Below are 13,919 nucleotides of genomic sequence, written 5' to 3'. Positions count from 1 at the left end.
TTCCATGTTTAATTGGTCATGTATTTACCAGCAGTGAATGAGTTTGGCAGCAATAAAACAGTTCTGTGATTATGAAGGACCAGTTAGGTTGCTTCAAATGGCCATGAATGCTCGAAAGGTCAAATGATTACTACTGGTTGGTGTGATTTCATCATAACGAGGAGGCCATGGTAATCCAAATGTGTTGGACTTCCTCAATGGAAGTACATCACCATAGCGAAACCTGGGCTGTTGGTAGGCGCCACGTTAAGATCCTTAAGAGCTTCCATCCGTGGTGCTCGCATCAAATCCTGGTGATCAAATGGGCGGATCACTGGACCAACGCTCGTATCCTCCATGAAGCTGCATGTGCCAGCAGTGGAACCAACTCCGATGGAGTGGCCATCGTGTCCGGGTGCCTCATAACTGTCTCCCTCGACTGGTTCTCTTCTCCCAACTCTCCATTGGCCAAGCCTCTAAGGGCGGCCAATGGAACAGGTATAAGGATATGCTCAATGCCACCCCAAAATCCCAGAGGCCACTGATGCCATTGACTGGGGGGAGGAGGCTACAGACCACTTGGCACAGCTACACATGGTCCAGCAAGGTGTTTTCTCCTACCCCTCCAGCGACTCGATGGCACAGTGGTTAGCAATGCTGCCTCAGAGCACCAGGGACCTGGGTTTGATTCCCGGCTTGGGTCACTATCTGTGTGGAGTTTGCACATTCTCCCCGTGTCTGCGTGGGTTTCCTCCGGGTGCTCCAGTTTCCTCCCATCCTCCAAAGACTTGCAGGTTAGGTGGATTGGCCATGTTGAATTAACCCTAGTGTCAGGCGGACTGGCAGGGTAAATGTGTGGGGTTACGGGAATAGGGCCTGGGTGGGATTGTGCTCAGTGCAGACTCGATGGGTCGAATGGCCTCCTGCTGCACTGTAGGGATTCTATGACTCGACAGTGAGGCAGAGTGGCCGAGGAAGTAGAGGGAAGCCGACAGACCCAGTAAGGGCTGTGAAATCCACCCCTCCCCCGCCTCCCCACCCCACGGAACAACATGGCCCCCACTGCGGCAGAACATGTGGATCCAGAATCGGGCTCCCCAGTCATCGGAAGACTCAGCAAGCCTGCGGACAGTGTCCTTGACTTTGAGGGGCTACTGATGATGACTTCCATTTGGATTATCTGGGCGAGGAGCCAGGCCATTTAGTATGGAACAGTCAGTCACTTGGAAATTTTGGCCCACTGCAAAATTGCAGCTTTAATTGGGCCTTGAAATGCAATGAAGCTGTCCAAGTTCATAGAACACGCAATACCTTGGAACTGGAATTAATGGTCTAGTTGGATAGGTTGTTTGAAGTTTTGTTCAGGTCAAGAGTCCATCAACATTACACACCAATGGGTTGGAGCAGCTGAAGGGAGGATGAAATGTGCCAAGGTTTTAAGTTTAATGTTTTTAAAGGGCCATCAGTGGCTTCATGATAAATCATAATGACAGCGGAAGGTGGTTTAATAATTGGTAGCTGTGTAACATTTTCACAGGGAGCTCAGCACTCAACATTTATACTGCCTCTGTGTCACTGGAATAATAATGGGCTCCAATAATATTATGAAGTATAATTACCTCATGTGCAGCATCTGTGAAAGAGCAAGGCTCGCTATCAACAAGCTGTGTAAGAATGTAAGTTCCTTGTCGGGTTTTTTTTTGGTTGTTTTTTTTTATCCCTTCTCTTGTCTGGCTAGCGTTTGTGTTTTAGTGTTTGAATGCTAATGAGATAATTGTAGTGGAAAGTGGCTGGGAGGATTTCCTCCTCGAGAGACAGCGCGAGGGATCCAATCAATGTCAGCGTATCTGAAGTTTAAAGTTTATTTATTAGTGTCACAAGTAGGCTTACATTAACACTGCAGTGAAGTCACTGTGAAAATCCCCCTAGTCGCCACACTCTGGCGCCTGTTCAGGTACACTGAGGGAGAATTGAGTACGGCCAATGCACCCTAACCACATCTGTGGGCGGAAACCGGAGCACCCGGAGGAAACCCACGCAGACACGGGGAAAATGTGCAAACTCTGCACAGACAGTGACCCAAGCCGGGAATTGAACCCGGGTCCCTGGCACTGTGAGGCAGCAGTGCTAACCATTGTGCCACCCTGTCGCCCTATAAGAACATTGATTCCACAAAGGCTCGATCCCAGTGCCTTCTGCGTGTTAAGCAGATGAGATAATCACTGCACTACGGAAGCAGGTAGCTGGTGGCGGGTGTCGGTTATGTTGAGAAAGTTACTGACACTCAACAAACAGCTGACGATGCCATGGCAACTATGGAACCCGGGAGTACTGAATGTTGCGTCCATACCTGTGGAAGCTGACCCCATACTCCTGCATGATTTTGATTTGATTTATTATTGTCACATATATTAGCATACAGTGAAAAGAATTGTTCCTTGCGCGTTATACAGACAAAGCATACCGTTCATAGAGAAGGAAAGGAGAGAGTGCAGAATGTAGTGTTACAGTCATAGCTAGGGTGTAGGGAAAGATCAACTTAATGCGAGGTAGGTCCATTCAAAAGTCTGATGGCAGCAGGGAAGAGGCTGTTCTCGAGTCGGTTGGTGCCTGATCTCAGACTTTTGTATCCTTTTCCCAACGGAAGAAGGTGGAAGAGAGAATGTCCGGGGTGCGTGGGGTCCTTAATTATGCCGGCTGCTTTGATGTGTCTGCAAGACAAAGTACAAAGAAGCAACAGGAAGAGTTTCTCCTGATTTCTGTTGTTCAAATGCCTGAATTTCCGTGACCCGGCTGCTTGAAGATGTTACGGAAAATTATTTCATTTGTTTCCTGAACCCCCTGGCCCCAGCATTCTGCTCCTGCTTCGGTTCAGTTCAGTTGCCCGACTCACCACCCAGGATGCCGCACTGCATGCTGTACCGTCAGCAAACGGGACGCAAATCAATTCGAAGAACAGAGAAAATTACAGCACAGGAACAGGCCCTTCGGCCCCTCCAAGCCTGCACCGACCGTGCTGCCCGACTGAACTAAAACCCCCTACCCTTCCAGGGACCATATCCCTCCATTCCCATCCTATTCATGTATTTGTCAAGGCGCCCCTTAAAAGTTACCAATGTATCTGCTTCCACTACCTCCCCCGGCAGCGAGTTCCAGGCACCCACCACCCTCTGTGTAAAAAAACAAACTTGCCTCATACATCTCCTTTAAACCTTGCCCCTCGCACCTTAAACCTATGCTCCCTAGTAATTAACTCTTCCACTCTGTGGACTACACATAGAAGGAGACTCGCCTGTGAAAGGATCAGGAGGCAAGTTAACTGTTAACTTTGTGTCTGAATGTGTGATGTATACCTGGAGCCTGCCAAGTCACCTGTCGTCCAAACAGCTCAAACTGGCCATGTCCACATTCCCCAGCCCTGCTTCTGGCCAGTGTCCCTGTGAAACAACCAAGATATCTCTTTTTATTACATTTATTAAATGTCAAACTCCTTGATTTGATTTATTATTGTCACATGTATTAACATACAGTGAAAAGCATTGTTTCTTGCACGCTATACAGACAAAACATACCGTTCATAGAGAAGGAAAGGAGAGAGTGCAGAATGTAGTGTTACAGTCATAGCTAGGGTGTAGAGAAAGATCAACTTAATGCAGGGTAAGTCCATTCAAAAGTCTGATGGCAGCAGGGAAGAAGCTGTTCTTGAGTCAGTTGGTACGTGACCTCAGACTTTTGTATCTTTTTCCCAACGGGAGAAGGTGGAAGAGTGAATGTCCGGGGTGCGTGGGATCCTTAATTATGCCGGCTGCTTTTCCGCGGCAGCGGGAAGTGTAGACAGAGTCAATGGATGGGAGGCTGGTTTGTGTGATGGATTGGGCTTCGTTCACGACCCTTTGTAGTTTCTTGTGGTCTTGGGCAGAGCAGGAGCCAGACCAAGCTGTGATACAACCAGAAAGGATGCTTTCTATGGTGCATCTGTAAAAGTTGGTGAGAGTTATAGTGGACATGCCAAATTTCCTTAGTCTTCTGAGAAAGTAGAGGCGTTGGTGGGCTTTCTTAACTATAGTGTCGGCATGGGGTAAAATCCCAAAAAATGGCAGTGTGTTGGTTAATGTGTGAAAATTGGAGTATTTGCCATTGTATTTGGAGTATTTGGCTTGCTTTGGATCTGAAATCTTATGGCTCTTTAGGAATAATTTTTATGTCCACGAGAATTACGCTGCTCCAATGGCGCGTTCCCTCTGATTCGCCCAACCCGACAATAACTTAACTGCTGCAAGCACTGGGGAGTTTTAGAATGTAACCAGTGACAACTGTCTATTGGATGTAATGTGACCAATGGTAACAAGCTGTAAGGGTCAGCTGACCCAGTAAACCATGGAACCAATGACAGAATGATGTGATGGTCAGCTGACTCACTATAAATGAGAACCTGTTGGGAATTGTGTGGAGCTTGGAGTGGCCCAGGGCGAGGCCCCAAGTTGGGAGTAATGATGTTTCTTACTTCAAACTTATAAATCAAAGAAAGAGTTTAATAAAGTTTTTTTGTTATATTTTTATTGTCTGCATCTGAAGAGTTCCTTCTGAAGAAACAGGGAGCTCCATACAAACGTCTCCCCAGCACTGGTTCCACAATAAGAAGTCTCACAACACCAGGTTAAAGGCCGACAGGTTTATTTGGAATCACGAGCTTTCGGAGCTCTGCTCCTTCATCAGCTGAGCGATGCTCACACATGATGCTGCTTCATCAGGTGACTCACCTGATGAAGGGGCAGCGCTCCGAAAGCTCGTGATTCCAAATAAACCTGTTGGACTTTAACCTGGTGCTGGGAGACTTCTTACTGTGCCCCACCCCAGTCCAACACCGGCATCTCCACATCATTGTTCTGCAGGGGATGGCAGGGCAGAAGGCAGCACCACGCTTTTCAGAGGGAGCTCTCGCCAGAATGCTCGATGAAGTGGTGCAGAGGCGGGACACCCTATAGAGAGACCAGGAGAGGGCCGTCTCTAAATGAGTCTTAAACGAACTGAAACATATTACCTATTACTCATTGTTTTAATCACCGCACCATCCTCCAACGAACAAATCTCAAACATTTTGAGGCTGGAGACTATACAGGCTGTTTGCTTTATCTCCCCATCACCCCGGACAACAGAAAATACTAGTCACGAGACTCTTTCCCACAGGCTAAACAACTTCTTGCGTAACAAGGCATTGAATATTCAATGCCATAAGAACCAGGAGTCAGTCCACTTGGGGTCGATGTATCTTTTTTAGAAAGCAGTTTCCTTGCAGTTTCTTGGATTGTAACATTCCCTTTTGGACTTATCATCTGAACCTCCCCTTTTCAATGAACACAGTCTAATCTTTCAAGATAATGTTACACAAAGAGTGTGAGTTACGAGTTTTTTTTTGTTGGAAAGTATTTTGTTATAGCTAGTCATTTGAGAGAAGTAATTGTATCCGATGGAGTTACGTAATCGATACAAAAGCCCATGCAACTTCGCAACGGAAGCAAAAAGTTTATTTTTATTCTGATTTTTCAGACGTACGGCAGCAAGAACTTGAAGCGAATTGGGGTGATTCTCCAAAGAGGGATTCTCATTCTCATGATAACCTGCTTCCCCTGCTGGGCGCTCTTCATAAACATCGAGCACGTCCTGTTGGCTTTCAAGCAGCCCCCCGAGGTGGCCAAGTGAGTGTCCTTCCATCTTCTGGTGGTGTTTTTGCGTGTAAAAGATCACCTTGGAGCTCGGGCTAATGGAGCAACTTGGAGCACATGAGGCAGCTGGGTCATGGGATGGAAGGTCTCTCATACCATTCCTCACATTTAATAGAGGGAGAATCATAGAATCCCAACAGTGCAGAAAGAGGCCATCCGGCCCATCGAGTCTGCACTGACTCTCTGAAAGAGCATCTTACCCAGGCCTTCCCCTCTGCTCATATCTCCACTCATTTACCATGGCCAATCCACCTAACCTGCACATCTTGGGACACAAAGGGGCAATTTAGCATGGCCAATCCACCTAACCAATGCATCTTGGTTCCGAGAACCATCTGAAATCCAGCATTGGGAAAACATAGACCACTGGCCACGTACTGTCCAATTGGTTAGAAATGTTGGGTGAACTAAGGGCTCTTAACAAAGGAACACAATCCACCTCACCTACACATCTTTGTGATACTAAGGGGCAATCCACCTAACCTATACGCCTTTCAGACTGTGGGAGGAAACGGAGCACCCGGAGGAAACCCACACAGACACTGGGAGAACGTGCAAACTCCACACAGACAGTGACCCGAGCTGGGAATTGAACCCGGGTCCCTGGCTCTGTGAGGCAGCTGTGCTAACCATCGTGTCGCCCATTAACAATGGCACTTACACTTGTAAACCACATCATGTGTGCGGAACTTGGCTATCAGTTTCTGCTCGGCGACTGCGCTGTCGTGTGTCGTGAAGGCCTAACCGGGATGTTGGATTTATGTCACATTATCAGTAACTCCCACAGCTTGCCTCCTGGACTTGCAGGCTGTCCTGTCTGGAGACAATACACATCTCTTTTTAACCTGTGCTTAATGCTCCCTCCACTCACATTGACTGTATCTTTAAGATCTGGCTGGCTGTAGGGATTCGCATTCTAATCAGTATTCTGTAACTTGATTTTGTGTCTCTGTGCCTTGTTTGAGAGCAGATTTCCACTCCATCTGACGAAGGAGCAGCGCTCCGAAAGCTTATGGTATTTGCTACCAAATAAACCTGTTGGACTTTAACCTGGTGTTGTTAAAACTCTTACTGTGTTCACCCCAGTCCAACGCTGGCATCTCCACATCATGCCTCACAGCGCCAGGGACCCGGGTTCGATTCCCAGCTTGGGTCACTGTCTGTGTGGCGTTTGCACGTTCTCCCCCTGTCTGCATGGGTTTCCTCCCACGATCCTAAAGACGTGCTGGTTAGGTGCATTGGCCATGGTAAATTGTCCCTTAGTGTCAGGGGGATTATTAGAGTCAATATATGGGGTTAAGGAGATAGAGCCTGGGCAGGATTGTGGTCGGTGCAGGGTCGATGGGCCGAATGGCCTCCTTTTGCACTGTAGGAGTCTATGATTCTATATGGTTTGATCATTATATAACCTTTCTGCTTGTGTTTTGAGTTTACTATTGGCGATCTGTTGTTACCCTATTGTCCACAGCATCATCTTTTATTTTTCTTTGCAGTTTAACGCAGCTCTATGTGAAGATATTTATCCCTGGCCTTCCCGTAAGTAAATTATTGTCGGTAGCCCAAGACTTATAACTGCACTGAAGACAGTAGTTTAGCTGAAACTTGGACCAGATGTGTCTAATTCAAAAAAAACTACTCTGTGGATCAGTGTATTGCCCAGTGACCCAAGCTGGGAATCGAACCTGGGTCCCTGGCGCTGTGAGGCAGCAGTGCTAACCCACTGTGCCACCGTGCCGCCCCAAGCAGTAACAGGCTCTGTTGCCAAAATGTGCATGCACATTGTCTCAGCCATGGCTTAGGACATCTCCGTCCTGGTTGTGAGAGAGAGTCATGATGTGGAGATGCCGGCGTTGGACTGGGGTAAACACAGTAAGAAGTTTAACAACACCAGGTTAAAGTCCAACAGGTTTATTTGGTAGCAAAAGCCACACAAGCTTTCGGAGCCTCAAGCCCCTTCTTCAGGCGAGTGGGAATTCTGTTCACAAACAGGGCATATAAAGACACAGACTCAATTTACATGAATAATGGTTGGAATGCGAATGCTTACAGCTAATCAAGTCTTTAAGATACAAACAATGTGAGTGGAGAGAGCATTAAGACAGGTTAAAGAGATGTGTATTGTCTCCAGACATGACAGCCAGTGAGACTCTGCAGGTCCAGGCAAGCTGTGGGGGTTACAGATAGTGTGACATGAATCCAATATCCGGGTTGAGGCCGTCCTCATGTGTGCGGAACTTGGCTATCAGTTTCTGCTCAGCGACTCTGCGCCGAGGCATGGTACATTGGGGAAACCATGCAGACATTGCGACAACGGATGAATGAACACCGCTCGACAATCACCAGGCAAGACTGTTTTCTTCCTGTTTGGGAGCACTTCAGCGGTCACGGGCATTCGGCCTCTGATATTCGGGTAAGCGTTCTCCAAGGCGGCCTTCACGACACACGACAGCGCAGAGTCGCCTAGCAGAGACTGATAGCCAAGTTCCGCACACATGAGGACGGCCTAAACCGGGATATTGGGTTCATGTCACACTATCTGTAACCCCCACAGCCCGCCTGGACCTGCAGAGTTTCACTGGCTGTCCTGTCTGGAGACAATACACATCTCTTTAGCCTGTCTTGATGCTCTCTCCACTCACGTAGTTTGTATCTTTAAAGACTTGATTAGATGTAAGTATTCGCATTCCAACCATTATTCATGTAAATTGAGTCTGTGTCTTTATATGCCCTGTTTGTGAACAGAATTCCCACTCACCTGAAGAAGGGGCTTGGGGCTCCGAAAGCTTGTGTGGCTTTTGCTACCAAATAAACCTGTTGGACTTTAACCTGGTGTTGTTAAACTTCTTACTGTGAGAGAGAGGTGTGAGAGAGAGGACAGAGAGATTTCATAGATTCTGAGCTGGGGCAGAGTTATTTTTAAGGTTGTGTGGAGCACCAACAAACTATAGTCTGGTTTCAGAGACCAGTGTGAAGGGCAAGTAAACCCAGGAGCTGCTGGAGGGGCAGGGTATCGGTGACCGCACTGCTGGGGGGTTGTATATGGAAAGTCAGGAGGCAAGGAGAAGCGAAGACCAGCCATTATTCATTCGGTAATCCAGCTCTGGTGAGTAGTGGCATCGGTGAATAGTGGAGCGTGGTCCAGTCAGAGAGCCTGGGAAGCGGGTTGAAAGTGGATGAGTGAGGGCAACAGAAGGGCAGAAGCCTGAGTAACATGAAAACCAACAGAATCCTGCAAGTGGGAAAGCAGCACCGCTGCAGCTACTGGAAGCAGCACACTGGGGGAGAAGAGTCTCGATCAAAGACCAGCAGTGGCCTTGGAATGTGGCCTTGCCACATCCCATGAAAGGATTAAGAACACTTCCAAGGACACGCAGGATTCTGTTGGTTTTCACGCCACTCGGGCTTCTGCCCTTTTTCAACAATTGCCCATCCCTAGTTGCCCGAGGGCAGTTGAGAGTCAACCACATTGCTGTGGCTCTGAGTCACGTGTAGGCCAGACCGGCTAAGGATGGCAGATTTCCTTCCCTAAAGGGCATGAGTGAACCAGATGTTTTTTTTCCCGACAATGGTTTCATGGGCACCGTTACTGAGATTAGCTTTCAGTTCCAGATTTTAAAATTTGCGAATTGAATTTAAATTTCAGCAGTTGCTGTTGCGGGATTTGAACCCATGTCCCCGGAGTATTAGCCCGGGCCTCTGGATTAATCAAAGCTACGGAGAGTGCACTGGAGTACAGTTAGAAACTCAGCAAGCTAAAAGCAGATTCATAGAATCATAGAATCCCTACAGTGCAGAAGGAGGCCATTTGGCCCATCGAGCCTGCACCAACAACAATCCCACCCAGGCCCTATCCCCATAACCCCAGCATTTACTCTAGCTAGTTCCCCTGACACCTAAGGGGCAATTTAGCATGGCCAATCCACCTAACCAGCACGTCATTCGGACTGTGGGAGGAAACCGGTGCACCCGGAGGAAACCCACGCAGACACGGGGAGAACATGCAAACTCCACACAGACAGTGACCCAAGCCGGGGATCGAACCCGGGTCCCTGGCGCTGTGAGGTAGCAGTGCTAACCCACTGTGCCACCCTCTTTCAGGCCCAGTCCCCTTTGATCTGCCGAACCAGATGGAGGTCCTTGGGCACGATGGTGACCTGCTTGTTGGCGCACAGGTTGGTGTCCCACCAGGGAAGCCTCACTGACTGCCTGCAGGGCCATGACGGCTGAGCCCGGGAAACGCAGGTTGGTCTTGAAGTCCAGGCGAATCGCTGCACCAGGGCGGCTTGCGGATCAGCAGCTCGGTGGGATTCTGGTAGTGGCAGATCTCTCTCAGCGCCACGGTGCCAGGCTGGTAGCAGTGTGGCTTTTTGACCCCTACCAGTGACCAGTCTTGCGAGCAGCCTCGATGGCCAGGTGCTTGCGTGGAGCTTTACCTCCGGTGGGTTTGCACGCAGTTTGGTTTTAGCCTTTTCCCCTCACTCTTTCCCACCATGAGAATTGTGTGTTAATTGTGCTGAATATTATACAGGAGAGGGCATTGGCTGAGGTTCAGTTGAGTACATATAAAGAGACGCTTGTTGAAACTGTGTGGTTGAGCTCGGAGGTATATATTTGCAATGTTTAACCCTAAATAATTGTAAGGCTGAGTTAAGATTGGCTCAGCACTATCGTTCACCCATTGGCTTTCTGGACAAAGAAACATCAGGTGGGATATATGGCAGGTGTTTAAATATGAAAGGTGCGTTTGGTTTCTAAAACTATATTCTTTGACACTTTGGCCCATTGCAAGTAACAGGGTCTATGCAGATTGGATTGAAGTTTTAAACAGAAGCTTCGTGTCCATCTCACCAATGTTAGCTACATATTCCCTTTCTTTATAATTTTATTTTTCATCTGTCTTTCTTAGGCAACATTTCTTTATGAGTTGGAAAGCAGATACCTTCAGAATCAGGTACGTTTGATGGATGTGTGTGTTTAATTTTACTTTGCAAATGTACGTGACTTGCAGATTTGTCCAGATGCAGACCTGATTCATTCCTTCATCGCGAAGGGTCGATGGGCGGGAATTTACGGCCTCGCTCGAGCAAGACCGGAAGTTCCCGCCCGAGGTCAGCAGACGTTTCCGCTGTCCGCTCCTCGCTCGCTCCGATTCCATGGCGGGCGGGGCAGACAAATTCCGGCTTATGACTCAAAATGTCAACTCTGTTTCTCTCCTGATAGGTGCTCACAGATCTGCCCAGTTTTTCCAGCATCCCCTGTTCTTGGGAGGTGTTTAATCTGTGTTCCAGTGCATATTCCGAAAATCCACCCAGATCAGACTGCAAAGAGGGCCTTCTGGCCCATCCATCCTGTGCTAGCTCTTTGACAGAACTGTCCAATGAGTCCCACTCCCTGGTTCTTGCTCCAAAACTCTGCATGTTTCTATTTCTTAAGTGTCCATCCATTCCCTTTCTGAAAGTTGCTACTGACTCTACTTCTCAACTCTTCCAGGAAGTGCATTCTAGATCCTAACTCATAGAAGAATCATAGAAACCCTACAGTGCAGAAGGAGGCCATTCGGCCCATCGAGTCTGCACCGACCACAATCCCACCCAGGCCCTACCCCCACATATTTACCCGCTAATCCCTCTAACCTACGCATCTCAGGGGCAATTTTAACCTGGCCAATCAACCTAACCCGCACATCTTTGGACTGTGGGATGAAACCGGAGCACCCGGAGGAAACCCACGCAAACACGAGGAGAATGTGTAAACTCCACACAGACAGTGACCCGAGCCGGGAATCGAACCCGGGACCCTGGAGCTGTGAAGCAGCAGTGCTAACCACTGTGCTACCGTGCCGCCCACTGGGTTAAAAGGAAATTCTCCTCATCTACCCTCCGATTCTTCTGCCAATTGCCTTAAATCTGCATCCTCTGGTTGCCGAACTTGCTGCCGGATGGCTCATCATTTTGAACACCTCCATTAAGTCTCTCATTAACCGTCTCTGCTTTGAAGAGAGCAATTCCAGCTTCTCCAGTCTCTGCTTGCAACTAAACTCCTTTTGCCCCTGGCACCCCTCTAGTACGTTTCCTCTGCACCTTCTGCAAGGTATCGACACCCTTCCTAAAGTGTGTTGCCCACAATTGGACCCTAATCCAGTGCAAGGCTAACCGGTGATTTGTAAGGGCTTAGCGTGACTCCCAATGCTTTCGGACTCTGCCTATTTATAAAGGCAACGATCTGTCTTTCCGTGCCAGTCCTATCAACTTGTTCTGCCACTCAATTATGCATGCCAAACCCCGGGTCTCTTTGTTCTTGCACTAACACCACTCCCACCCCACTGTTAGAAATTACACCATTTAGTTTTTTCCCCCTTCTCACTCTTACTCCCAAAATGGACATAGCAACAAAAGTCGGCAAATTCAGCCCTTCGAGCCTGCTCCGCCATTCAATCAGATCATGGCTGATCTCTCCCTGCTCTCAGATCCACCTCTCCACCACATCCCCTTGTCCCCTTTTTTATTAGAAATATATCTATCTCTTTCTTGAAACCATTCAATGATTCAGACTCCACCGCGCTCTGGGGCAGTGAGTTCCACAAATTCACCACCCTCTGCGAGAAGTAGTCCCTCCTCATCTCAGTTTTAAATCTATCGCCTCTCAGCCTATACCCTGTGACCTCTTGTTCCAGATTGCCCCATAAGGGGAAACATTTGGCCTACATTTCCTTTATCAATCCCTTTTAAAATTGTACATACCTCGATCAGATCCCCCCTCATCCTTCTAAACTCCAATAAGCATAAGCCCAAGCTGTTTAATCTCCACTCATAGGTCAGCCCCTTCATCCCTGGAATCAATCTGGTGAAAATGCATTATGTGCCACCTTTGAATCATAGAAATCATAGAACCCCTACAGCACAGAAAGAGGCCATTCAGCCCATCGGGTCTGCACCGACCACAATCCCACCCAGGCCCTACCCCCATATCCCTACATATTTTACCCACTAATCCCTCTAATCTACACATCCCAGGACACTAAGGGGCAATTTTTAGCATGGCCAATCAACCTAACCCGCACATCTTTGGACTGTGGGAGGAAACCGGTGCACCCGGAGGAAACCCACGCAGACAAGAGGAGAATGTGCAAACTCCACACAGACAGTGACCCAAGCCGGGAATCGAACCCGGGACCCTGGAGCTGTGAAGCAGCAGTGCTAACCACTGTGCTACCGTGCCGCCCTTAAATTTGCTTTAGATTTTATCCATCTCGTCTCCTCCCATTCCACTGTCTGTTTGAGAAGCTAAATGGAAATATCTGTAGATTCCCAGCCCCACGCAGCAATAGAGTCATAGAGGTTTACAGCATGGAAACAGGCCCTTCGGCCCAACTTGTCCATGCTGTCCTTTTTTTTAAAAAACCCCTAAGCTAGTCCCAATTGCCTGCATTTGGCCCATATCCCTCTATACCCATCGTACCCATGCAATTGTCTAAACACTTTTTTAAAAAAACAAAATTGTACCCGCCTCTACTACCACCTCTGGCAGCTTGCTCCAGACACTCGCCACACTGAAATAATTGCCCCTGGAGAAGGTTACCATCAACCCAAGTCTGTCCCTACACAAAGACCTTAGCAATCCACCCGCTGCTAGCCTTCGTTGCCAGCCTGTGTGGCTAAGACCACTGTGCCAAGAGATAACAGCCGAGACCCTGGGGAATGGAACCAACACGCCACCATTTTATAAACCACTTCCTCATCACAGATCCCACAGCCGTGCCACCAGGCTGTGACCAGCCCTGCCAATGTGGGGCGCCCCTCAACTGTTTCCGCACCAGCCAAGGCCTTTGTGCCGCAAATCAACGCAAGTGGATCCTTGCCGGGAACCCGGACTGCAGCTGTAGTATTTCCCAATCAATGACTCACATCATTGTCAATGACTCACACACACACACACACACACCCCCCCCCCCCCCCCCCCCCCCCCGGCTCCAAGAGCTCCATATAAACCCCTACTGCACAGAAGGCGGCCATTCAACCCATCAGATCTGTACCGACCACAATCTCACCCAAGCCCTATGCCTGTAACCCCACACATTTACCCTAGCTAATCCCCCTGACACTAGGGGCAATTTAGCATGGCCAATCCACCCAACCCGCACATCTTTGGAGTGTGGGAGGAAACCGGAGCACCCGGAGGAAACCCACGCAGACACGGGGAGAACACGCAAACACAGAC

The 13,919-nt window shown here is 48.6% G+C and overlaps 1 protein-coding gene across 5 annotated transcripts in view; it reads left to right on the top strand.

Moving 5' to 3' along the window:
• The window catches only part of LOC144501229 (multidrug and toxin extrusion protein 1-like), a 62,262-nt gene that overhangs the window by 10,274 nt on the left and 38,069 nt on the right, over nucleotides 1-13,919 (top strand). For 4 of the 5 annotated variants that reach the window (XM_078224686.1, XM_078224689.1, XM_078224685.1 and 1 more), the window contains 3 exons: nucleotides 5,527-5,675; nucleotides 7,196-7,238; nucleotides 10,609-10,653. In XM_078224686.1, the coding sequence (XP_078080812.1) occupies nucleotides 5,527-5,675; nucleotides 7,196-7,238; nucleotides 10,609-10,653 (237 nt within the window). Of the gene's footprint in view, nucleotides 1-1,516; nucleotides 1,656-5,526; nucleotides 5,676-7,195; nucleotides 7,239-10,608; nucleotides 10,654-13,919 lie in introns of all 5 variants that reach the window. The other variant, XM_078224690.1, reaches the window with a different exon arrangement.

Source organism: Mustelus asterias, chromosome 12 (genome assembly GCF_964213995.1).
Source record: "Mustelus asterias chromosome 12, sMusAst1.hap1.1, whole genome shotgun sequence".
Taxonomy (NCBI): Eukaryota; Metazoa; Chordata; class Chondrichthyes; order Carcharhiniformes; family Triakidae; genus Mustelus; species Mustelus asterias.
The sequence above is the reverse complement of the archived record's forward strand: the minus strand, read 5'-3'. Positions and strand labels throughout refer to the sequence as shown.